This window comes from Chrysemys picta, chromosome 2, assembly GCF_011386835.1.
Source record: "Chrysemys picta bellii isolate R12L10 chromosome 2, ASM1138683v2, whole genome shotgun sequence".
In the NCBI taxonomy this organism is placed as follows: domain Eukaryota; kingdom Metazoa; phylum Chordata; order Testudines; family Emydidae; genus Chrysemys; species Chrysemys picta.
This window is the reverse complement of record NC_088792.1, coordinates 172,951,875-172,977,787: the sequence shown is the minus strand read 5'-3', so window position 1 is coordinate 172,977,787 and position 25,913 is coordinate 172,951,875. Positions and strand designations below refer to the sequence as shown.

Below are 25,913 nucleotides of genomic sequence, written 5' to 3'. Positions count from 1 at the left end.
TACTTTTGGGGGAATTGGAACACAGGTTTCTGATGTTCACGGAAACTTAAGGCAAAATTATTTTAAGTGACTGTGTAACGGGCTCAAACCTGGGACCTCAGGAACTAAATGGATGAGCTAAAAGCGATATGGCTCTGAGCTAAGGCTGTAGAGCAGACTCATTAATCTCTCTCTCTCAGTGGTCTCAGTGCCACTAGATGGGACAGAACATCACCCCCAGGAGGTGTGTGGATTACATACGTCCCCTAGCTGAGGAAACATGTTCCAAGCTTCAGAGACTTCCCAGTTGAAATCCTGGATGAGTCCCCACTTGTGACGCCAACAGACCCTGGTTGAACCTGGCACTTCTGGAGCTTATTGCATGAGCCTCTACTGCATGAGCTAAAAGCCATAAGGATAAATCAGCCATAAGGCTTTTAGCTAAGGCTTTAGAGCAGACTCATTAATCTCTCTCTAAATGGTCTTGGTGTCACTAGATGGGACAGAACACCACACTCGTGTGGGTTACAACTGTTGTAGGCCTCATGATAGATCTCCCAGGGCTTTGATGCTAGGCCAAGATCAGTGTTGACTTTATTGAGATGAAAAAGAGACTGTGATCCTATCAACTGAAGGACAAGTAAAACAGAAGTGGAAGTCTCATATTTTTGGGGTGGGTGAATTCTAAAATGCTTGGAGGTAAACAGATATCCCTGCCTCCAAAAATAAACAGGAGGTAACAGAGAAGTGGGAGGTTGATGAATGCAACTATGATTAATTTAATTCCTTTAAGCATTTAGAGCACTGTTTACAGGACATATGATTTAACAAATCAATATTAATAATGATTGTGTAATTAGTAAACTTTTTTCCTTGTTTCTCATAAAAAGCATGCCAAATCTGTGATCAAATGTATTTACCTCTTACTGGGGCTGCAGAGCAACAAAGCTGCTAATAGCTGTTCCCGATAAAACTGAAACCTAAGAGTAGCTGATCTACTACTAGAATTTCAGAAACTTTTACATGCCTGAGATCTTGCTGGGCTGGTCAGTGGATTGTATGAGGATTTTTCTACAGCATATGTTTCCAAGATACTGATATTGAGTTATCAGGGAGCTAATTTTTATAAACTTCCCAGTGTAATTGGCACAGCCATGGAGCAAAGGTATTTTTCCTGCTGGCTCAAGAGTAAGGGCATGGCAACACTTGCAGATGTAGAGCGCTTTGAGTTAAACCAGCCTTCGTAGAGCGCAGTAGGGAAAGTGCTGTAGTCTGTCCACACTGAAAGCTGCCAGCGCACTGGTGTGGCCACATTAGCAGCTCTTGCAATGGCCACAGAGAGCAGTGCATTGTGGTAGCTATCCCAACATGCAAGTGGCTGCAACATGCTTTTCAAATGGGGGTGTGGTGGAGTGAAGTGTGACAGGAAGTGTGTTGTGTGTATGTGGGGTGGAGAGAGAGTAGGTTTATGGGGGGCTGAGAGCATGTCAGCATGCTGTCTTGTAAATTCAGACAGCAGCAGACCCCTCCCACCCCCACCCCCCGCCTGCGCCTCTCTCTCTCTCTCTCTCACAGACATACAACATTCCACAGTAATGGTTGCTTTGTCTCGGAGCAGATAAGCATGCCGGCTGTCAAACGAAGCTTTCAAAGGGCATATCTAAAACAATGACACGAGTGGCCACTTGACTTAAAGGGATAATGGGACGTTTCCGGAGGCTGATCAGAGCGCAATAATGCAACACCTCGTTCACACTGACGCTGGGGCGCTCTAGCGGGGGCACCTCAAACATTATTCTGCTCGCCGAGGTGGAGTACCAGGAGCGCTCTAGCCATGGAGTCAGAGCGCTCTACATGCCTTGCCAGTGTGGACGGGTAGTGAGCTAGTGCACCCGGGGCTCCTTTAATGCGCTGTAACTCGCAAGTGTAGCCAAGCCCAAAGAAAAGGCTTATTGTATTAAAGTATAAACAATAACAAGTATAAAGTATAAAAGATTGCTGCATACCTGAATGTACTAGGTTGAGGTGTGACATTATGCCCCATATTCTTCATAGAAATATTGTTATGATATGAATATGGCATAACTAAGATGTTTTATGCAAGATGGGTCATGTGAGGTATCATTGGAAACATTATGATTTACGGAATATGTTTATCAATATTCATAACTTCAGATACAGAAATATGTAACCATTACAACTGTGTATCTATTTGGGGAACACCCAAACCAGACAGTATGCAATCAGCCTGGATGGGCCATTAGGAAGAACAATAGGACTTTGAAGATACTAATCTCCCTTCTTCCTGACAAGTTTCCTGTGATGCTGATTTGACACTGCAGGGTCATGTGATCATGTCACCTGGTACAGGATACCATCTTGAAATGCTGGTACTCTTCCACAGGAAGGGGATAGGGGTCAAAACTGGGAAACAAAAGATTCCCACCATATGCAAATCCTATTTAAGGCTGGGGAGTGAGTTAATCTGGGCTCTTCTCCATTGCCTCCCCGCCCAAGAAAGAAAACTGCTGAGAACACCTGAAGAAACAAAGGAACTAAGCTGGGGGAGGCAGGCGCTGAGTCCAGGTGAAAAAGGTCCGGCTGTAAAAGGAATCCCTGGAGATTTAAGCTGCAAGCAGTGCAGTTTTTACCTTCAAGAAACTTTGCAACTAGCTTGAAACAACATCTAGGGTGAGAAATTATTTGTAGCCAGTATTCCTTAGTGTATTAAGTTTTGTTTTATGTTCTCAGTAATCTGCTTTGTTCTGTTTGCTATCCCTTATAATCACTTAAAATTTACCTTTTGTAGTTAATAAACTTGTTTTTTGTTTACTCCAATACTCAATTTGTGCAATTCTTAACTGGGGAGGGGGGGCGCGAGAAAGGGCTGCATATCTTCCTCCACATTGGGGGACGGGGGGGTGAATTTCATGAGCTTACGCTATATAGATCTTTATACAACGCAAGACAATATAATTTTGGGTTTACACTCCAGAGGGTGTGTGCACCAGAATGCTGGGCAATTCCCTGAGCTGAGTTTTCCTACACAGAGCTGATTGCAAACTGTGATTCTACAGCTGGGTGAGTCCCTACCTGTGTGTGTGCTGGAAGGAGGCTTGAAAGCCTGTCACAGCAGCGCGGAGTAAGGGGAACCCAGGCTGGTGGGACAGGTGGGCTCAGTGGGACCCCAGCACATCAGGTGGCACCCGGAAGGGGGGTCCCAGGGAAATATAACTTGTTTTTTTTTCCCCTGAACAAGGAAACCGTATCTCGGCAATTCTATAACTGGGGATGAAACCACAAGATCAAATACAGTACTCTGGAGTAATGCAATTGACAAATCACAGAATCTAACAAGAACCATAAAATCAATAAATGACTTGGAATTGCACTATTTTTCCATCTCTCTAGCCACAATAGAGACAGAGCAGATAATAATAGCTTTTCTCAGAGAGAGCCTGCAGTATTTGTAGCATGTTGAAGGCGAGCTGTAGCTGATGTGTTTTATTTACCAAGCTTGGGGGTGGGAGTGCAGCCTATAGAACCTACAATAATGCATCTGTTTTAAAAGACAGTGATTTTTATTGCTTATATTGGTTGGAAATGGGGTGATGGGGAGCCCCATATTACTAAGTAGCAGTTTAATGGACCGTTCAATGTAAAATGATTCACAAACACACAGCTATTTGGGCCTCTGCCATAGAAACCTGGGGCAAGTAACCTGTGCGTGCCTGCCTTTCCCTGTAAAATGGGGGTGAGCAGACTTACTTCAAGAGTGTTTATAAAGTGTTGGGATGGTAGATGTGCGCGCACACACAAAATGTTAACACATCACCTCAGTGCAATGTTAACTTTGAAATATCAAGCTTTAGAAAATCAGGGCATTTCAGAAGTTAATGTGGAAATTTCAAAGGGTGACTTTTTGGGCAAATTACAAGCATCTGAAAATGGTGTTGTAGAGGATTTTTTTTTTTTTGGCAACTGCAACTATGGCCCTTGCTGTATTAAACATGACATGAAATTTTTTAATAAAATACACAGCTTTTTGATATTCTGCAGAAAAGTAATTTGAAGGATGGGGATGGGAAACTGTTTCATAGGTACCATATACACAACTATTCATGATTTAATTGTAACTTTCTTTGGAGGACTATTAAGCACTTTTTTCAAAGCCCTTAGCTTTGTGGCAATGGTGAATATTATTTTAATTATAGGCAGTGCAGGTAGTGAGGCCTATAGTTAATGTTGCCTGGCACTTTCCATTTATAAAACCCTGTTTTCAGTTGCTTATAACTTTGCCAGAATTGATCTGTTGGGGCTGAAATTGTCTATGTTGGGTGTCTGCCTCAGTCTGAATTGTTTTGAGAAGTGTCAGCTAAAATGCAGTTTCCAAGAATGAGGTGAGGGAAAAAATACATTGTCTAGGGGTTTAAAGAAAATAAATGAATTACCCCATTTTGTTGAAAAGGTCTAATGGTTTGGAGCAGGGACTTGAAATTTAGCGGGAGTTGTCAGCTGGTGCCAGACATGCTTTTTGCAATCTCTATGAAAATGTACCCAAATTTTGGCCAAGTTATAAGCCTTCAAGGGTATGTCTACAGTGCAATAAAACACTGGCTGCTGACCCATGTCAGCTGACTCAGGCTCACAAGGGTCAGGCTTCATGGCTATAAAAGTGCATTTTAGATGTTCGGGCTATGCTCTGGAACCCACCCTCCAGCCTGAGCCCAAAGGTCTACACTGCAATTTTATAGTCCCGCCAACCTGAATCAGCTGACAGTGTAGACATATCCCTAGAATCTCAGTCTACACATGCTTGGTAGAGACTTATTAGAGTTTGACAGCTAACTATTAATTTAAAGTCTAGGGCTCAGTTTCAGTACTGGTACAGCAGCCATCTGTGATGAAGTTGGGAAGATTTATAGATACCTTTTTTCTATTTGGAGTCCAGCATCCGAGAGCAATGTGACCCTGAAGCCAGGAAACTTGTTTCCCCAAAACCTCGAAAGACTTGTTTGCTTTCTGTGTTTAATTATAACCATTCTGACCTAGATTTCCAATAATACTTGTTTAAAACTAACTCTTGGTAACTGAACCTGCTGTTTTCCAACCAGATTGAAGTACACCTCTACCCCAATATAACGCTGTCCTCAGGAGCCAAAAAATCTTACCGTGTTATAGGTGAAACCACATTATATTGAACTTGCTTTGATCCGCCAGAGTGTGCAGCCCTGCCCCCTTGGAGCACTGCTTTACCGCGTTCTATCCAAATTCATGTTCTATCGGGTCATGTTCTATCGGGTTAGAGGTGTATGTTTGATTACAGTGTAGTGCTTTATGTGATAATTTCTCCTCCCCCCCCCACCCCCCAACACAAACAACACTGCCTGCTCATAAAATCAGAAACAACTTAGGCAGAGAAAATATTTCAATTAGTGCTGGTCAAAAGGGGGGGGGGAAGGTATTTTTACATTTTAAAAAAAGTTTTCCACTTTTCTCCTTTTAAAATTTCATCATCATTTTTCTACTGTCAAAATTTCAACTAGCTATATAATTAAGCAAAAGTGATGAAAATTTTACATAAGAACAGCCATGCTGAGTCAGACCAATCACCCATCTAACCCAGTATCCTGTCTTCCGACAATGGCCAGTGCCAGATGCTTCAGAGGGAATGAACAGAACAGGGCAATTATCGAGTGATCCATCCCCTGTCATCCACTTGCAGCTTCTGGCAGTCAGCAGTTTATGGACAACCCAGATTACGAGGTTGCTTCCCTGACTATCTTGGCTAATAGCCATTTATGTATCTATCCTTCATGAACTTGTCTAATTCTGTTTTGAACCCAGTTATACTTTTGGCCTTCACAACATCCCCTGGCAACAAGTTCCACAGGTTGACTTTGCATTCTGTGAAGAAATGCTTCTTTATGTTGGTTTGAAACCTGCGGCCTATTAATTTTCATTGGGTGACCCCTGGTTCATGTGTTATGTGACAAGGTAAATAATACTTCCTTATTCACTTTTCTCCACACCATTCATGATTTTATAGATCTTTGTCATACCCCCCCTTAGCACTTTTTAAAGCTTGAACAGTTCCAGTCCATTTAATCTCTTTTCATATGGAAATTGTTCTGTACCCCTAATCATTTCTGTTGCCCTTTGCTGTACTTTTTCAGTTCCAATATATCTTGTTTGAGATAGGGTGACCAGAACTGCGCTCAGTATTCTAGGTGTGAATGTACCATGGATGAACATTTCATGAATATTTCATCAAAATTACTTTTTTTTAATTACAAAATGTAATTGAAACTTTGAAACACTTTGATTAGTTCTACTGTTGATGTTTGCAATCCACTCCCCACTCCAGCTTTCTCTGGTCATTCTCATTGATTTTCCTGATCATAACATCAGTTGCCAGTCCAACAAATAAAACTATTGGTCTACAGTTACATGTTTTGGGGCTACAATTTTCTTTTCACTGTAGGAGTTTACAATCCCCCACCCCTTTACTTTGTCATGTATCAAATAGGGGCAGTATTTTCAATCCGTGTAACTCCATTTTAGTTTATTTACACCAGCTGAGGAGAGAATCAAAGAAATGCAGTGCTTGAAGGGACCTTGAGAGGTCATTTAGTCCAACACCCTCCTCTTCCTCCTCCCCCCACCCCACCCCACCCAAAAGGCAGGACTGAGTAAACCTAGACCATCCCTGACAGGTGTTTGTCTAACCTGTTCTTAAAAACCTTCAATGATGGGGATTCCACAACCTCCCTTGGAAGCCTATTTCAAAGCTTAACTAGTCTTAGTTTTTTCTAATATCTAACCTAAATCTCCCTTGCTGCAGATACCTAGAAGCTCAGTACTTCAGATTTGCTAGTTTAAATGTGTATCCTTGTTGCTGATGACTGGAAGTGCACAAAGAGTGTATAGTGGTGTAGTTGTGCAGATCTAGGGGTAGAAAAAACTGTTAATAAATATGGGCTATTATTACCTCCATTATTCTAAAGAAATGTGTGTCCGCAAACCACCAGAAGCAGAACTTCAAATGTAATACACCTCTACCACAATATAACGCGACCTGATAGAACACTAATTCGGATATCACGCGGTAAAGCAGTGCTCCGGTGGATCAAAGCAAGTTCGATATAACGCAGTAAGATTTTTTTGGCTCCCGAGGACAGCGTTATATTGGGGTAGAGGTGTAGTTGATCTGGCATGTCGCCTTGGAAGGTTCTTCTTTTGGTCATTTTCATGTGGCATGACTACCTGGCTCTTTTGTACGGAGTTCAGCATTTATTATTTCTACTGTGTTTGTATATTCTAAAAACTTCCTTATGCAAAAAGTGTGGTCAGACTGCATCCCTCTTATGAAGAAGGAATCTAGGGGAATCCTTTTAAAGTGGTTTTAAATGGTTTTAACGTCTCTGTCTTGTGACATGGCAATTCTGGGTACAAGTTGCCGCCCAGCTCTTACGTAGTCCAAGGGAATCTTATTTCATCTATGCTTAAAGAGAAAATGAACCCGTGTACAGGCATTATGGTGCAATGTACCAATTCTTGCTTGTTCTTTCTTTGTTGGAAGGGAAAGTGATTGTCTGAGCTGCTTGTTTTGCTAACTTGAATCATGTCACTCTTCTCTGTCAGATTCCCTTCTTACTCCTAAAGGCAGATTATTAGTTTCTGTTGGAAATGCCTCAAATAGTGAGATACTCTACTGAAGAAACTTTATAATGATGTCTCAACAGAATTTGTGGTGAAAGTCTTCCTGTAAGTATCTAGAGAAAGGGTTGCCTTTTCATATATTTAGCATGCTCTCTAAATCATAATACAAAATGAATAATTTCAAATACAGTTTGATAACAAAAATTGTAGTTCTAGTTTCTGGCTCATTTGTTTAAATACATGCCTTTTAAAGTGTGTTTTTTTTTTTTAACTTTTCACACCCACTCCCAAGCATTAGTTTTTGCAAGGGTGTTATGCAGTAAGTATGGAGAGAAAAGATAGATTCAGAGATGTGCAGGAAAAACTGTCAGGATTTGGTGACAGCCTGGACGTAGGGGGAAGGAGGAGAGTGAGGAATTGGAAATGCCTGTAGGGCTGTGAGTCTAGGTGCGGTGGAAAAGCTAGATAGAAGGTTTTTATGCTGTTTAATAGCATAGTGAATGCAGATTACTCCTGAGGGAGTTCTGCACCAAAAAATAAAAATTCTGCACATAATATTTTAATTTTTTTGTCAATAAATAAATGTGGAGGCTCCAGCATGGCAATGGGGAGCACAGGCCACTGGCTGCACAGAGGTGGGAGATCACCCTGCAGTCCCTTCCTTCCCCCCCCCCCCCCCAATACATACACACACACACACACTCTCTCCAGCAGGGCCAGCTCTAGGTTTTTGCTGCCCTGAGCAAAAATAAATAAATAAATCTCCAAGAGCACAACTGCCAAAGCTCCAAAAAACAAAACAAAAACAACAAAAAAACCCTCCGAGAGCGCCCGGAATGCTGCTCTGAAATTGTGCCGCCCCAAGCACATGCTTGGTTTGCTGATGCCTAGAGCTGGTCCTGCTTTCCAGGACACAGACACAGCGCAAGGGCCAGGCCTGCCCTAGAAATACCCCGAGGCCCTTTCCCTCCATGCCATGCGCACCAGGTATGGGACAGGCAGGCTCAGCCCAGCAGGATCCAAGTGTGAAGGGGCTTAGTGGGTGTGTGGGGGGGAATCCACGTGTGGGTTGAGAAGGTTCTGTGTGGGGCAGTCTGGGTGTGGGCAGCTTGGTGGGGGGGTCCAAGTGTGTGTGTGGGGGGGAATCTGGATGCACAGGGGCTCTTGGGGTGGAGGGTCCAGGTGCAGGGGCAATGGGACTCTGCAGGGGGGTCCAAGTGAAGGTGGTTGGGGTTCAGTGGGGGGATCTGGGTGTGGTGGAGCTCAGCAGGAGGGTCTGGTGCTGGGGGAGTGGGACTTGGTAGGGTGGGGGTCTGGGTGCAGATGGTTGGGGCTCGGTGGGGTGGGAGGTCCAGATGTGTGGGGGCTTGAGTATGGGGGGGTGCAGAAGGGGTTGTGGGGGGGGGCTTCTGAGTGCAGGGGAGAGAGGTGAGGTTCATATCATGGGGTCTGGCTGCACAGGGGTTGGGTGAATGGTGAAGCAGCTCCCCATACAGTAACAGGAAAGGAAGAACCCTTATTGATACACAAGTCACCTTAATAATTAACAAACTTAGGGCCACATTCTGAGGCAAAGCTTCCACTGACTTCATTGTGAGTTATGAATTGATTAACGCTGAGTAAAACCTCTATGGATTTGGCCTGAGGTAAGGTGGTTATGAAATAGTTACTTTTCAGGTGTTTAAGTTTTTGGCAGATACACAATGAGGGGAATCATCGGAGTAATCTATTTTGGTTTTAGCCTTTGGTGTGGTGGCTCATCTACACCAGATAAATGTCAGGATCCTAGGTTTTGCCAAAAAGTACAGTTACAGTATAGAAACACTTGCAACATGTTACTGACAGTGTATCAACATATGGCCAACTCTTTAAATTGCTGTGGTGTTACAAACTGACTTGGTACTGCTAAATTCTTTAGGATTTCCTCAGTCATCTTGAAATACAATGTTAAATGTAACAAATGTAATCTATTTCCTCAAATTGTCATTTCATCCAAGCTCCCAAACCAGGCAGGGTTGGATGGGAGACATCAAAGGCAGGTCCAAAGAGGTGTTGTAAAAGCAGGCAGCACACTTCCTTCGGCGTCAATATTGTACTAACTCCCCACTGTGGTGTTGGGGATACCGCACTACCAGAGGTGCTCTCTTTTGTTAAGGTGTGAAATTAAGGTGCAGTCTGTGACACCCTGGCACCCCATATTCAACACTGTCATGTAATTAGGATACAAAGTATGCCTTTTGAGGTATCATTCTAAAAGTCTTGATCTGCTAGACATTAATATCTCGTTGGATTGTATGTGCTATCGTCATATGTGAAGTTATGAAGTTTGGCGCTGTGTGTGTGTGTGTGTGTGTGTGTGTGTGTGTGTTACTGAAACATGTTGTGAGGTTGAAAACACCCACAAGCAGCCTTTCAGGTACAACAGTAAAAAGGTCAAACAATGTTAATGGCTTATCGAGGAAAAGCACCCAAGCACAAGGATTAACCCGCAAACTGTGTACAATAGCACTAGAGATAGCACTACACAATGGGAACTGTTTGACACAGGTCACAGCAAAAGAGTTTTCCAGCAAGTGGGAAGATCTAAAAGGGGGACAATGACATCTTGATGGTATCTCACTCTCCCTACAACAACACACCTGGAAACACCAGAGGAATAAAGACTGAACAGGGGGGAAGTGATGGTCCCAGGCTAAGGGATTTCCAGCCTGTGTATGAAAACCCAGAAAACCCAAGCTGCAGAGCCAAGGCAGCTTGTGCCTTAAGAATCTACCAGGTGGTTTATCACTCAGGGTGAGAATTTGCTAATTCACATCCTACTTATCTAGTGTGTTAAGCTCAGTTTGCAGTTTTGTTTACTTACTAGGTAATCTGCTTTGATCTGTTTGCGATCACTTATAATCACTTAACATTTACCCTTTTGTAGTTAATAAACTTATTTTATGTTTTAATCCAAACCAGTGTGCGTTTGACTAAGGGGTCTGGGGAAAATCTGTTTGGTTACCACAAGCGTGCATGGTCCTCTTCACATTGAGGGAGAGGCGGACCAGGAGTTAAACCCATATACTGGCCAGATTTGACCAGGTCAGGAGGGTACTGCTCTGAGGTCCTAGGCTGGGAAGCTGGGTGTGTCCCTTCTTATGTGAATGCTGGTGAAAGTTTAAGCTTGGAGGGCTTTGCAACTTGTCACAGCAGCACAGTGTGAGAGGGAGCCCATACTGGTGGGTCAGAGGGCTCAGTGGCACTCCAGGTTCAGGTGGCACCCTGGGGGGAACCCGTCACACAGTCCTTTTGAGGTTATTGATCCCAGGGCACTATTTGCAAGAGCAGGGGGTGTTATGCTTGGTATCCTGGCCAAATTCCAATTTGAGTAAAAACAATCTCCCAATGTAAATTCCCCTGGATTTTCAGTTAAATATAGTAGTCTTCATATCTTATCCAAGGGCTTCATCTTGCAAACATTTAAACACATGAGTACCTTTTCTCCCCCAGAATAAATTACTGTTCTTCGAGTGCTTGCTCATGTCCATTCCATATTAGGGGGGGGTGTGTGCTCACCACATGCACCGGTGCCAGAAGTTTTTCCCTCTGTGGTATCGGTAGAGGACTGGCTCTGGCGCCCTCTGAAGTGGCGTGCACATACCGTGGTATAAGGGATGTCACTAGCTCCCCCCAGCCTCAGTTCCTTCTTGCCTCCAGTGATGGTGCTGAAACGTCTACTGCTTCGGCTAGTCTTTTTCACTTTGTTCAGTATTTCAAACTTTTTCTTGTAAAATAGTTGTACGTAGTTAGGTTTCCCTTAGTGCGTTAGTGTTGGCGTTTTACTTAGTTGGTCCCAAATGGGACTTAGCCTAGGGTGGGGCATGACCTGGTCCCCAGGCTTTAAGCCCTGTGATCGCTGCAAGAAACTGATGCCCCTCAGTGATCTGCATAACAGTTGTTTGAGATGTCTTGGCAAGTCACATGTAAACGACAAGTGCCGTATATGCAAGTCCTTCAAACCTTGGACTAAGAAGGAGAGGGACTTCTCTCTCAAAGCGCTCCTCATGGAGTCAGCACTAACTCCAGCACCGGAGCAGTTGAGCTCCGACTCTGTCCCGAGCACCACAGCATTGGCACCGATCCCCCTCCCTGGCATCTGCCAAGAGGCTAAAGAAGACCAGGAGAAGAAGATCTCCCACATCCCTGCTAGGGGAAGGAGAGGGCAGGAGGGGAGCCAAGACCCGAGGAGGGCGGCTTGATACCTGCTACCGGGAGTCGGGACCCAGCTCAGGTTGAACAGTCCAGCCCACCCTGATGCATGCCTGCCACGCCAGACAGTGACGGGGGCCTTCATCAGTTAGAGGTCCCATTGACCCCCTGTAGGCAGCGTAGGACATCCTGGCGCTACTGGTGCTGCCCACACTGGTTACAGCAGTATCCTGGTCTAAGGGTAAACCCACCTTGGGTCCTTTCTATAGGTCTCCATCTCAATGACACCATTCCCCATCGCGGGGGATGTTTCGCCAGCGCTCCCCGCATGGAGCCACCAGGCCTCGAAGGCAGAGAGGCAGGGTCAGCAAAGCCCTCATCAGTCTCCGGACTCAGGGCCCACAAGATTCGAGGTGTGCCTCACTGGTGACATGGCACAGGCCTGCAGAGGTCCACTCTTCCCGGCATCAACAGCACCGGGACCGGCCCAGTGCTTCACCCATGGCTCAGCACTGGTCACAGGCCCGAGACAGTCAGTCTCAGCAGCAGAGTCATCAGCTTGCCAGTATGCATTGCCATGTCATGGATCCCCTAGATTGGGGAGTAACTCTAGATCCTGGTACCGATCAAGCAGCATGACTGAGGTCTAGATCGCTGGGATGCTATTGCCAATCTGGTGAACACTGCCGGTCTTCGAGGACCCGCAGAAGGGACTCATCCCGAGTGGATAGCTCCCTGTCCAGGCACAGCAATCGGCACTGCGGCGATCAGGATCGCCGGTCTACTTGCTCGTGGTCACCTGAGAGCAACCACTCATTCTTGAGCTCTGGCACCAGACAGGAGTCGTTGCTGGTGGGCAAAAACCCAGTACTGGTGGTACCCTCTATGTCAGCGGAATTACCAACTAGACCAGGGCCAGTAGCCGGCTGCCTGGAACCCGTGGGGCTTAACTCGGCCTTCACCAGGGCTCAGGTAAACGGTGGAGGCCTGGGACACGCCATCGGCCTTAGTATCCGACCCTCCCCCAGAGCCAGCTGTTCCGGAGGACAGAACCCCTCAGGCTCTCGAGGACCCAGGGGATCAGCTGACTGGAACACCAATGGATATGTCAGACCCCATAGGTCCGGCTTCCTCCTCTTTACCTGATGAGGCGATTGCAGGGCCTCCTCACCCAGTTCTTCAGGATGATGCTAAGGCTCATCAGAAACTGTTGAAAAGAGTTGCCTCTATCTTGGGGCTCCAGGCGAAGGAGCTGGTGGAACTGTTGGACACGCTATTCGACGTCCTCTGCTCAACGGCACAGGCCAGGGTGGCTCTGCCCCTCCATGAAGGGTTGTCTAAGATTACAAATGCCCTGTGGCAGACACCTTCATCCCTGCCCCCATCTCCAAGAGGGCAGAAAGAAAGTACTTTGTGCCAGCTAAGGCTCATGAATACCTATACACTCACCCGGCCCCAAGCTCCCTGGTAGTAGCAGTCGTTAATGAGCAGGAGAGACAAGGCCAACTGGGAGCCACTCTAAAGAATAAAGACCCAAAGAGGCTGGACTTGTTTGGATGCAAAGTTTATTCATTTTCTAGCCTCCAGTTGAGGGTGGCTAACCACGAACCCCTCCTTGGCCGCTATGACTTCAATATGTGGCAAGCCATGGCCAGGTTTGAGGATTCGCTTCCCGAGGATACCAGGAAGGAGTTCTGGGTGATTCTTGATGAGGGCAAGGCTGTAGCCGGAATGGCCCTGCAAGCAGCCTCTGACGTGGCGGACTCAGTGTCACGCACTATGACCTCGGCCATCTCCACGCGGCGGGCATCCGGCTCCTTCTTGCGGGCTTGTCGACAGAGGCCCAGCAGTTGATACAGGACCTTCCCTTCAACGGCCAGGTGCTGTTTGCTGAGCAGACAGACAACAAATTACATGGGTTGAAGGACTTCTGTACTACATTGAAGACCCTAGGGCTCTACGTCCCGGGTCTGGCCTTTAAGTGGTTCAAGCCACAACAGCCACTGGGTCAAGGGAGCCAACCCAGGCAGGAGACGGCTCATAAGAAGAGCAGAGGCTACAAATGTTGCCAGAGCCACCAACCTTTGCCATCTACCCAGTCGGGCGCCTCCCGCAACAGGCAAGGTGGCAAGCAGGCATTTTGAGGGTGCGCTCGAGGGTGACCTACCAGACTGTACCCCAGATACATCTTTCCTATGTTTCCCCAACCACCTTTCTTTCTTCCTCTCTGCATGGACCACAATAACCTCAGGCCGCTGGGTCCTCAACACAGTGGCCCAGGGCTATACCCTCCAGTTTCTTTCTTACCACCCCTCACACCCCTCCTTCCCTGTCCCTCTTCAGGGACCCTTCTCATACAAGTCTCCTTGCACAGGAGGTGAAGGGCCTGCTGCAGCTGGGAGCGGTGGAGGAAGTTCCTCGAGTACAAGAACAAGGGGTTCCATTCCCAGTACTTTCTGATTCCACAGGTAGTCTAAGACCCATCTTGGGCCTATGAGACCTCAACAAATACCTAAAGAAGTTGAAGTTCTGCATGGTCTCCCTGGCCTCCATCATCCCCTCCCTGGGTCCGGGAGACTGGTATGCCGCCCTCGACTTGAAGGATGCGTACTTTCATATAGCGATCTTCCAAGGACACAGACGCTTCACTGTGAGATTGGACCACTACCAGTTTGTGGTCCTCCATTTCGGCCTAGTGACAGCACCAAGGGTGTTTACCAAGTGCATGTTGGTGGTAGCAGCTTACCTCAGGTGTCAAGGTATTCAAATATACCCATATCTCGATGACTGGCTGGTCAAAGTCCACTCCAGGTCTCAAGTTCAACGGGATGTCACAATGCTGGTCCCTGGGCCTGTTGGTGAACGATAAGAAGTCAACGTTCATTCCAGTGCAAAAGTTAGAATTCATTGGAGTGATGCTCGACTCCACTTGCACTAGAGCTTTCCTGCCACAGGAGAGGTTCCAGACCATGGTGGACCTCATCGTGGGAGTCTCTGCATTTCCTCTAACCACAGTTTGGGTATGTCTGTGTTTGCTGGGCCACATGGCAGCAAGAGCGTATGTCGTCCACCGTGCAAGGCTCAGAATGCGACCCTTGCAGCAGTGGCTGGCAGCAGTCTATTCCCAGTCCAGAGATCACCTGGACAAAGTTGTTACCATCCCGCCAGTGATACTTACCTCCCTCCCTGCAATGGTGGACCGACACCAAGGCTGTCCAGGAAGGAGTTCCGTTCAAGAGCCCACGCCACTCAGTCGAACTGATATCGGACGCTTCGGACATTGGCTGGGGAGCGCATCTAGGTGAGCTACAGACACAAGGGACATTGTCCCTGGAGGAGATGACTTTGCACATAAATGTCAAGGAGCTCAGAGCGTTACGTTTGGCCTCCAGAGTCTTTCTACCGCACCTGGCAGGCTAGTTGGTGAGAGTGTAGACAGACGATATGGCCTCGATGTTCTATACCGGTATCAACAGACAAAGGGAGCATGCTCATCGGCTCTCTGTCAAGAGGCTCTCTGATTGTGGGATTTCTGCATCAAGCACGCAATTCACCTGGAGGCCTGTCACCTCCCCGGCGTCAGGAACACGCTGGCAGATCACCTCAGCAGATCCTTTTTCTCTCACCACGAGTGGTCGCTCCATCTGGAGGTAGCCCAGATGCTCTTCCAGAGGTGGGAAACTCCCCAAGTGGACCTGTTCGCCCCCAGACAGAACAGGAAATATCATCAATTCTGTTCCCTGCTGGCCCTCTTTTCCATTAGTGTGCACCTTGTGGCCATCTCTGCTTTTCACCTGCCAATCCAGGGTAAGACGGTATTCTCACACGACATGTCGCTCAGATTTATCTCTGGTTTGTGGCAGTTGTAATGGGGAAGCTGGATAAACTGGGAGTCTAAGCAATTTGGGATTCTGGTACACTAGCTGAAAATTTCTGCTAAAACAATAAGCTGTGAAAATAGTTTTAAAATGGCACCTTATAGACTAACAGACGTATTGGAGCATAAGCTTTCGTGGGCGTCTGACGAAGTGGATATTCACCCACGAAAGCTTATGCTCCAATAAGTCTGTTAGTCTATAAGGTGCCACAGGACTCTTGGTTGCTTTTTACAGATCCAGACTAACATGGCTACCCCTCTGATACTTGAGTTTTAAAATGGTGACATTTTAAATTGTCGTCTATAATTTTTAGAGTTACTAATTCATTGGGATTTATGGGTCTGATCAGACCTCTCAGAATTCTTGTTACAGACCATCTACAGACCCAGGAAGTCTGTGCTGCATTGGCTTACATTAGATCATGCTTTCAAGACTAACTGCACAACACTAGAAACATAGGAGTAGACACTCTCTTGGTGTAAACTGATGCCAGTGGTGCTATGATGACTTTTATCAGTTGAGGATCTGGCTCTTAATTTAAAAAAATTGAAACCTTAGGTTCAGGTTCATAATTCTGTGACAAAGGGTGGATTCTGAGGGCTCCATCGGGACCTGGTGATAGGCTAAAAAAGTCCAAAGACGAATTACTATAACTGCATGTAATAGAGCAGCTGAATTTGTCAGATTTCCTTTGTCTTGGCCTGAAATATTACATGAGTAACTCATGAGATTTCAGCACTTTTGAACCTTGAACCCTCACCCATATGTAATCTTTCTGAACATCTGCTATCTTCAGTTTATATTCTGGTCAAGTATCTTTGTTGACAAGTAATAGCATGCCAATATCCTGGTGTATCAAAATGCACCAGGATAACCACACTTTTTGCCTTTGGATAACATTACTGTTTCTCTGATAATAACAAAATGAAAATGGCAGACTTGTATACATGGCCTTTAAATTATTCTTTTAAATAGTGTTTTAATATAACTGTTTTGACATAACGTGAACTCAATTTGCAATCCACCTTCACAAGTGATTTATCCTACTGCTGGGCATTATGCGTGATTAGCAAGGTAACCCATCTTCACTTGGAAAACATTTCTAGAGGCCATATGTAACTTTGTGCATATATAGTAGCCCTAAAATCCCGAGGTCTGGTTTGTGTGTGCAAATTGGCATTAATTGCATTTCCCTCCATCCCCAATAAAAACGCCTTTAAAAATGTAAACTTGACAAATTTGTCATTCTAACAGTAAGTCTCGTGCCTTGCTCACGGATTACAGTAAATACTTCGTAGGCACTTGGTGAGAAATATTTACTTTTACTATTATCTTCTTGATATTGACCATTTTGCCTGAGTGCCCCTTTTAGACATGCAGCACATAGCTTGCAAATGGCCTCAGTAGTTGACTATCACAGATGTACGTCATGCAGGTTGTGCTTCCGTGACAGCACACTATGGGAGAGGAAAAATAGGTGTGGCTTCAAAACACTGAGCTCAGGTGTTTGTAGAGGGATGGATTAATCTGCAAAAGGCTAATATGCTGTACTTAATAAATAGCATATACTGTTACATAAAGAATGGCTGGCAATGTAATTGGATGGTGTGTTGCTGGTATAATCTCTCCTGTCTTTTATTGAGATGGTGCTGTTCAAGCAGGTGTTATGCTTTCTGTCAAATAGTATACTCCACTCACCATTTTGCAAGGAGCATATCTCTTATTGGAACCAGATGGTCTTAAATCTAGCCCCTTTTTGTGAGATTAATGAATCCTGCAAATCCACCTAACCCCAAATGCATCTAATCTAACATTCACTTGGGACATTTGGTTCTAAATACATAATTGAAAAGCAAATGACTTATTTGATTCTGTATGTTTGATCTTGCAGTCATGTCCTGCAAAATGTTGATTGGAAGGTGTGATGAACTGGGACTGTTCTTATTGTGGGCTTTGAATGCTGGCAGGGGAGTGTGGCTAGGATAGTCTGCATTGGGGGATGGGAGACTGACCGACGGAGAATACCTGAGCATGTAACATGAGAATCCAGGAAGGGGTTAGAGGCCAGGTGACACCTTTGCCCGGGAAACTGAACAAAGACTGTGGGAGGGGTCGCTGAAGGGAGAGTTTCAGGAGATGGCTGGGAGGCAGACGGGGCTCTGACCTCCCAAGGGGCTGGGGCGCCCTGAGACCCCAGGATGGACCCAACGGCGGGGGTCCCATTGTCTGTGCCTGCAAGACCTGTCTTGGACTGTATTCCTGTCATCTAAATAAACCTTCTGCTTTACTGACTGGCTGAGAGTCATGGTGAATCGCAGGAAGCCGGGGGTGCAGGGCCCTGAGTCCCCCACACTCCGTGACAGAAGGGCTCCTCCATTACCTTGCACATGGATGACCATGTACACTTCAAATTAAGGTGGAAAGGAACAGCACTCTCCTTCCCCTGCCAATATCTATTGCACTTAATTTAGAAAGCTGCAAATATCTCTTTAGGAATATACATGGCTCCCATTGCACTAGTATTTGAAAACCTCACAAACATTATGAATTTATCCTCCTAACACCCCTGTGAGGTAGGGAAGCATTACCACCTCCACATTATGGATAGGAAGTCTGGGGCAGAGCCAGGATTTGAACCCAGATCTCCTGAGGCCCTGGCCAATGCCCTCACCACAAAATTTTCCGATGTTGGGAAAATGAATGGAAATTACAGAGCAATTTTTCTTGATAGTTTTCTTTTCCTTGCAGGAAATCGGGCAGGATGTGATAGTTTTCTAGTGATGATATTCCTGGAATACGTGCCTCCCTGTAACAGAGTAGCTAGCCCATTTAATAAAACAGGGCTGAGCTCTTCTGTTCCAGTCCAGGAGCACTGAGTTGGACTAATTAAGAGAGCAGGGCAGCATCTGGGGCAGGTAGGAGGTGCCTGAGAGAGGCTTGGTAGAAGGAGCTGCCAGAAGATTAGAGCCGACTGGTTCAGTCAGGAAGAGCAGTTCCTGGGAGAGGGCTGAATGCAAGAGAACAGCAAGGGGTTTCCAGGCTGGACTCCCCAAGGCTGAGAAGTAGGGCTGGAGAGGGCTGAAAGTGGGAGAAGAGGGAGATGCCTGCTGATCCTAAGCCAGAGCTAAGGTCCAGGGGGCTGAAGGAAGGGGACAAGCCAAGGGGCTTATCTGCTGGCATCTCCTTCAGAGAGCTAGGTTCTAGAGGAAGCATGAGAGGCTCCCACTGGAGAGGCTGTGAGTTTTGGCTGGAAAGAGCAAGGTCGTACCTCAGAAGGAAAACTGGGGGGGTGATCCCAGCAGAGGGACAGAGGAGGACTATGAAGGAGTCCAGGTCTGGCAGAAGTCACCAGGATGGTGGGAAGGGAGCTGAGTGTTAAAGATCTCATGCACTGGGGTTCTACAGACCATGTGCAGGGTTTTTGGTCTTGGACTTTTGCACTGTGTTTTGTTGTTAAACTGTGATGGCCTTGAGGACGTGTTTGTATTGAAGTTACTGGGATCCAAGAGAGAAACTGAAGTGAGGCCACTTGCAGGTTGCCCTGAGGCCATGAGGGGTCACTTGGGAGGAGGCCACTGATTTACACTCACCCTTTGGAGTACTACAATTTCAGCAATTGAGATGGTTTTAGAGTGCAATTCCACCTTCCTCTTGTCACTGCACCATAAACAACACTGTGGAAAGAGCTGAATCAGGCTGACACACAGTTGCACTTGATTCTCCTACTGCTCTTCTTATCTCTGTGTCAATAGAACGTTGTCTTTCCTAAGTGCAGGCTGTTTTTCTTACACCATCAGCCCATCTTACTCTAGAGAAAGTGGAGTACTGATGGGGGATATTATACAGTGCTGCAAAAAGCTTATAATTAATTGGTCTGAAGTAGCCTGAACTGGGTGACTCTGAGGCCTGTTACGAAACTGATCATCTTCCCCAGGCATTTGAAAACAGACGGTTAGGGAAATCTGAGATTTTGAACTTGTCTGGTTTCCTGGTGGTGGTTTATATAGAATTCTACTGCTGCACTTTTGACATGTTGGGGTATTGTTTGGATATATTTTAAAGTTAGTTCAAAACTACCTAGAACATATGGATAGATGCCCATTTTTATAAATCCAAATAAACAAACTTGAGAAGAAAGATTAAATGACCAAATTTATTAGTGTATAACTAAGCACCTGATCCAACTCTCACCGAAGTAAAGGAGAGTCTTTTCATTCTCAGTAATGTGAGTTGGATTTGGACTTGAACAATGAATTAAGAACATTTTTAAGTGTGAATGCTAAAATTGAAAACAGCTACAACAACGTCTGTATGTTTAAATGCACCAGAGAGGAACCAAGCATGTTTCAATGTACCTATCTCTCTTCTTCTTTCAGTGGGATCTCGTTTGTGAATCTTCCTGGAAAGTCCATATTGCTAAATTCTCCCTACTGGTAGGCTTAATCTTTGGCTACTTGATAACAGGATGTATAGCTGACTGGTGAGTGAAAAATCTTTTAATGCTATATAATTTAAATGAATAAAGATACTTAGCATCTCTGTAGAACTTTTTTTAAAGTTACTATTCAGGAAGAACCTTTTAATAATTAGATCTGCAAATCTCTGAAAAGAGTAACATGAGTTGGCAGTACAAAACTATTTTAATTGCTTGGGCTGAGTCATTATAGCATGATAAATAACATAAAAGGAAAATACTTAACCATTGATTTCTAATTATTTGCTGTTGACACACTTTGTTACTGCTGTCATGACAGAGCAGAATTACATATTTTCTAATTATGTAAAAACAGAGCGTTTGTTTTAGATAGCACTAGCCTCTAGTGTTCTGTCAAATAAATGCTACAATCACAAATTACTTGTTAGCCATATTTGCTGATAAAGGGACAATGTCAGCTCACATTTAGCCCAGAATGTTCATCTTATTTTTAAAAGGCCTTTATGAACCTTTCCACTGTTTTGCTATTTTTTAAAAGTTGTTTTGAAACAAATGAACATTCCCTTGCATTGTGTGAAACCCAAATATTGCGGTATTAAGAACACCTATCTTCATTAAGTGTGGGGTACATCCCTCTGGATTATTGGGGAATGGGAGCATTCATAGAATTCTCAATTATTCTCCAGAATCTGTTTTCACTTTAAAAAAATCTCTAGTTGGTATGGTTACAAAGAAAAACTTTATACTGTGACCAAAGTGATATCTGCTTGAGCTTGCAGAGAGCCTGAAACAATAGCTTTATGGTTTGAACCTGCCCCATTCATTCCAGTGGATGCTAATTCAGTTGATTATACTTTGTTCACTACTGATTGAAGCATGGAAGAGACGCGAGGAGATGTTATGAAGATTTACATGATTACTGCTCACTTTGGTGCCATACTTCACAGCTGTGAGGAGGTGAACCCTGCTGCATGTGTGAGGCAATGTGGCCCAAAGCTTCACAGTATCTTTAATTTCAATTTTAAATAATAAAATAATCTGCATTGAAATATTTCTTTAATGTCCAGTATTAAATATTCATTGCTCCTTAAAATAAAGCCTTACGGATATGTACAATGGAATATAGTTTTATTTAATTTAAATAAAATTCTAAAATTAGGATAGATCTTAAACAACATGTGACAGAGTTGTGGGGAGATGGGTGAGAGTGAATGATTTGTTTCATTGTCCCGCAAAGGGGTGTGGGTAGGGTGCTCAGCTTTTAAAAGTTTGGGAAACACATATGTAGGTGACCAAATTAACAAAAGGGAAACTGGCTTAATTTATTTGCATTGTCTAAGTTGAGAGAGAGCATAAATAGTGACATAAATTGGATTTTGAAAATTTTCACTTTTAATACTCCGAGTTTGTGGTAGTTACCTAGATAAAGACATTTGTTTGCAGCATACAGATCTTTAAGTTGATGGTATTCCTTTAGAAGGAAACTTCTAAAGCTATAAGTAATGACTGCATGATACTATAGTGATTTTCATTCACCAAGTAATTATTAGGGGAAACCTTAGCTGTGTGGGTAGGTATAGGTGGAAGATCTATGGGATCCAGCATTGGAGACTCCATTTATTCAAACTTGGGGCCAAATCCTTATCCAACAACCAGTGCATTATGGATGGCAGCACGTGTTCTAATACAGTGTGGTATGGGCACTGCAGAAGACATCCTTCTATAGTAGGGCAGTTTGTCACTCTATGGGCTAGCACAATGTGCTGCCAAAAACTTTTACTGCTTCTTTCTACAGGAGCACCGTGATTACTGGAAATTGAGCTTACCTAGAATTTTCAGTGTATGGCAATATTCATGCTTGTATACGCACAGAGTATGCTCCTCACATCCTGTCTTTAGACTATTTTTCTTTTGACAGCAGTGCATATTTTATAGCATTAGATGCATGTATCTGCAAGTGCATCTGAATATCTCATCCCATACACTGCTGGTTGCACAAAGGTCCATGACTGTTTGCATCCTTTGTCCAAATCAAAATGGCAGGTGTCTGGCTGCAAATAATGTTGAATCCTGTGGCCCTTTGGAAATACTCCGCGTTTCATAGCTGGTGGATTGTGGAATCCATGGGGGTGCTGATTGAGATGAATAAAGCAGTTCAGCCCTTTTAGAGGTATTGCTTCAGGCTCTCTGAAGACTCAGGAAAGTGATGCTTCTTCAGTTTATGCTTGATTTACATTTTTGAGGCTGTTTCCACAACCATGGGGGCTAGAAACTTCGTTTTTAACTAAACGAAAGCTGAGATTTGTGGAGCTGAAGCATGTGGCAAGAGAAGAATTCTCTGGTAAATGTAATGGGCATGGAAAAAGAAGCTCTCTCTCAAGAGAAGAGACAATTAATCAAGTGACCTTTCCTCACCATGGAAAACTAAGGGCTTTTTCCCAAATCGCCTGTCATAACTTTTGTTAATGGCTTGCACTTACTGCAATTTTTATATATTTATTTGCTGTTTTGTTCACTTTCAGGCTTTGAAAATGGCTCTTATATTAAATAGTGATGCACTTAATGCCATTTGCTTTAATCTGTTCATAAATGAATTTGTCTATGAAATCTTTGCAAGACTAACCAAAGCAATAATTGAATTTAATAAGCAGAAATACGAGAAGTGTCTGTGTGTGGAGGGGGGGAATTTGTGTTGGCTGCTATTAAAAATTGGTAGCAGCATTTGGGAGGAACTGTGTAATTTGTTCCCATCTGTGCCTATGTCCTCTGCAAGAGATAAGCATCTAGCATTGTGTCCACCTTGGATTTTAACACTATTTTCCCCACTTCCTTCCCATTTGTAGGGTTGGTCGACGGCCAGTGCTACTCTTCTCGGTCATATTCATTCTGATATTTGGACTGACTGTGGCTCTCTCAGTAAATGTGACAATGTTCAGCACACTAAGGTTTTTTGAAGGGTTTTGCCTGGCTGGAATAATCCTCTCCCTGTATGCACTGCGTGAGTATTACCTTCATAATTCAGCCAAAAAAATACACGGTCTGCTATGTTATACTTCCTACAGTATGTATTTCAAGAGGCTTGTACAAAAAACAGTTGAATCCTAGAGTTCTTTTGAGTCTACTGCATTGGTTTTGTTACTGGAAATTCCTCCAATCCTGCCCAAGACCCCATTTTTTCTTGCGTTGCCGGAGAATCAGCCTATGCAGCAAATGTGTTCATGAGTTTGCAAATGGAAGAAAGGATTAAACAATGTTTATTCTTTTGAATTTCTTTAACTTGGGAGTTGCCTCCTGTGTCCTGGCAACGTTCATGGCATAACAGATGTCAACATGATTTCGCAACAGCTCTTTTCAGAGATTTGAAAAATCCTTGCATCTCTTTGTATGTAGGGTGGCACATGATTTTTACTGAGATGTCTTTGATATTAGTAGCTGGGGTTATTCCCCTATATAGTCATTTAGAGAATTGTGAAATAGAAAGAAAATTGGTGGAGAAGTCTCATGCTCTTTTTTTGAGTCACATTGATCTCTGAACTGCTTTGCTTTGTTTGCTGAGAGAAACTAGATGGAAATTTTGTGAGAAACTAATGCTTGCTCACTGTTGTGTCAGGAGAGAGAGGACTGCAGATTGATTTGGTACACCTAAATGATGTCTACATTGCAGTTAGACAGCCTCCTACCAGCTGACTCAGACATGTGGGCCTGAGAGTCAGGGACTGTTTAAATGCGGTGCAGACATTTGGGCTCAGGCAGTGGTCCGGGTTCTGGGAGCCTCCCACCTCTCAGGTTTCTAGATCCCAAGCTCCAGCCCAAGCCCGAATATCTACACTGGATTCAAACAACCCCTTAACCCGAGCCTTGTGAGTTCAAGTCAGTTGGCATGGGACAGCAGTGGGTTTTTAATCACAGTGTAGATCTACCCTTACTGGCCAAGATTTTCAAAACCCTCATTTTCTGTTTTTTTCCCCCCCCAAGGTGCTTGCTCAACACTATATGAAAATCAAGCTCCTTTTAAGGCATCTCAAGTCAGGGACGCAAAAGACTAGTCACTTCTAAAATTGGCTGCTATTTTTATTAGAGAGTTAAAAACAGTTTTTAAGTGTGACTTCCAGCTAAATTAATATACGTTCTTGAATGTCCAACTCATAGTTTAGGCAGGGGACAGAGAAATGGCATAAAAAAGAAATCCCTAAATCTGATATTTTCACAGGTCTTTGCCTCTTTCTCTCTCCACCTCTCTGCATTATACTGGAATATAGATAACGATATTCCCTTTCCAGGAGCCAGGCAAAACTGTTTTGGTTGGCAGCTGTGTCTGGAATGCTGCAGTAAATACGGTAGCATGACCATAATTAGCAGCTAGTATCTTATTGAGAGGGAAGTATGGTATTTTTTTCTTTTATTTCTAGCACTAAAAAAAAAAAGATCGATATATCCTAGAACCTTCTATACAGTTCTTCATAAAGTTTTATTTACTTCCTATTGCAAAGTAGATTGATATTCAGCTCATCAGATCTCTGGTTTTAGCACAACATCCTTAACCTGCACATACATAAGATCCTACATAGTGCTGGGTGGTTCTGTTTTTGGTTTTTTGTCTTTAGGTTACATTGAGAGGAGATAGGGTGATTAATATATACAAGATTTTGTTCAGTGCGCCATAATAAATTATATGGTACCTGGGAAAAATTTTCTTCTCCTGCCTTTGGTCATATAATTCAAATCCGGTCCCAGCTTCTAGTGTTACTGAGTAGAAGTAAACCGTACAGGTGTTTACAGCCTGCAAAGGTTATTAGTCTTCCACAAAGATGTGGTTTAGCTTGCTAGTTATGCTTGGACTTAGTGTCCACCTAAGGGAAATTATAAATAACGGTCTCAGATGCTTTGGGAATGGAAATAGTATTAAAGTGTTGCTTGAAAACACAGGACTGCTAAGTTTTAGTTACCTTGCAAGGCTTTTAGAATGGCAGAGTTAGAACAGCTAATGGTTTCTTTCCTTCTGAGCACCCCTAGTACACTAAGGCAGCGATTGTCATGGGATAAAAGGGAAGGTGCTTTCATGGATTGAGAACTGGTTAAAAAGACAGGGAACAAAGGGTAGGAATAAATGGTAAATTCTCAGAATGGAGAGGGGTAACTAGTGGTGTTCCCCAAGGGTCAGTCCTAGGACCAATCCTATTCAACTTATTCATAAATGATCTGGAGAAAGGGGTAAAAAGTGAGATGGCAAAGTTTGCAGACGATACTAAACTGCTCAAGAGAGCTAAGACCAAAGCAGACTGTGAAGAACTTCAAAAAGATTTCACAAAACTAAGTGATTGGGCAACAAAATGGCAAATGAAATTTAATGTGGATAAATGTAAAGAAATGCACATTGGAAAAAATAACCCCAACTATACATACAATATGATGGGGGGCTAATTTAGCTACAATGAATCAGGAAAAAGATCTTGGCGTCATCATGGATAGTTCTCTGAAGATGTCCACGCAGTGTGCAGAGGCAGTCAAAAAAGCAAACAGGATGTTAGGAATCATTAAAAAGAGGATAGAGAATAAGACGGAGAATATATTATTGCCCTTATATAAATCGATGGTACGCCCACATCTTGAATACTGTGTACAGATGTGGTGTCCTCATCTCAAAAAAGATATACTGGCACTAGAAAAGGTTCAGAGAAGGGCAACTAAAATGATTAGGGGTTTGGAACGGGTCCCATATGAAGAGAGATTAAGGAGGCTAGGACTTTTCAGCTTGGAAAAGAGGAGAC

The 25,913-nt window shown here is 44.1% G+C and overlaps 1 protein-coding gene across 2 annotated transcripts in view; it reads left to right on the top strand.

The window, feature by feature from the left end:
* The window catches only part of SLC22A23 (solute carrier family 22 member 23), a 177,753-nt gene that overhangs the window by 18,767 nt on the left and 133,073 nt on the right, over window positions 1-25,913 (top strand). For both annotated transcript variants that reach the window (XM_005307059.4, XM_042860583.2), the window contains exons 2-3: window positions 20,087-20,190; window positions 22,989-23,143. In XM_005307059.4, coding sequence (XP_005307116.2) covers window positions 20,087-20,190; window positions 22,989-23,143 — 259 coding nt within the window. The remainder of the gene's footprint in view (window positions 1-20,086; window positions 20,191-22,988; window positions 23,144-25,913) is intronic.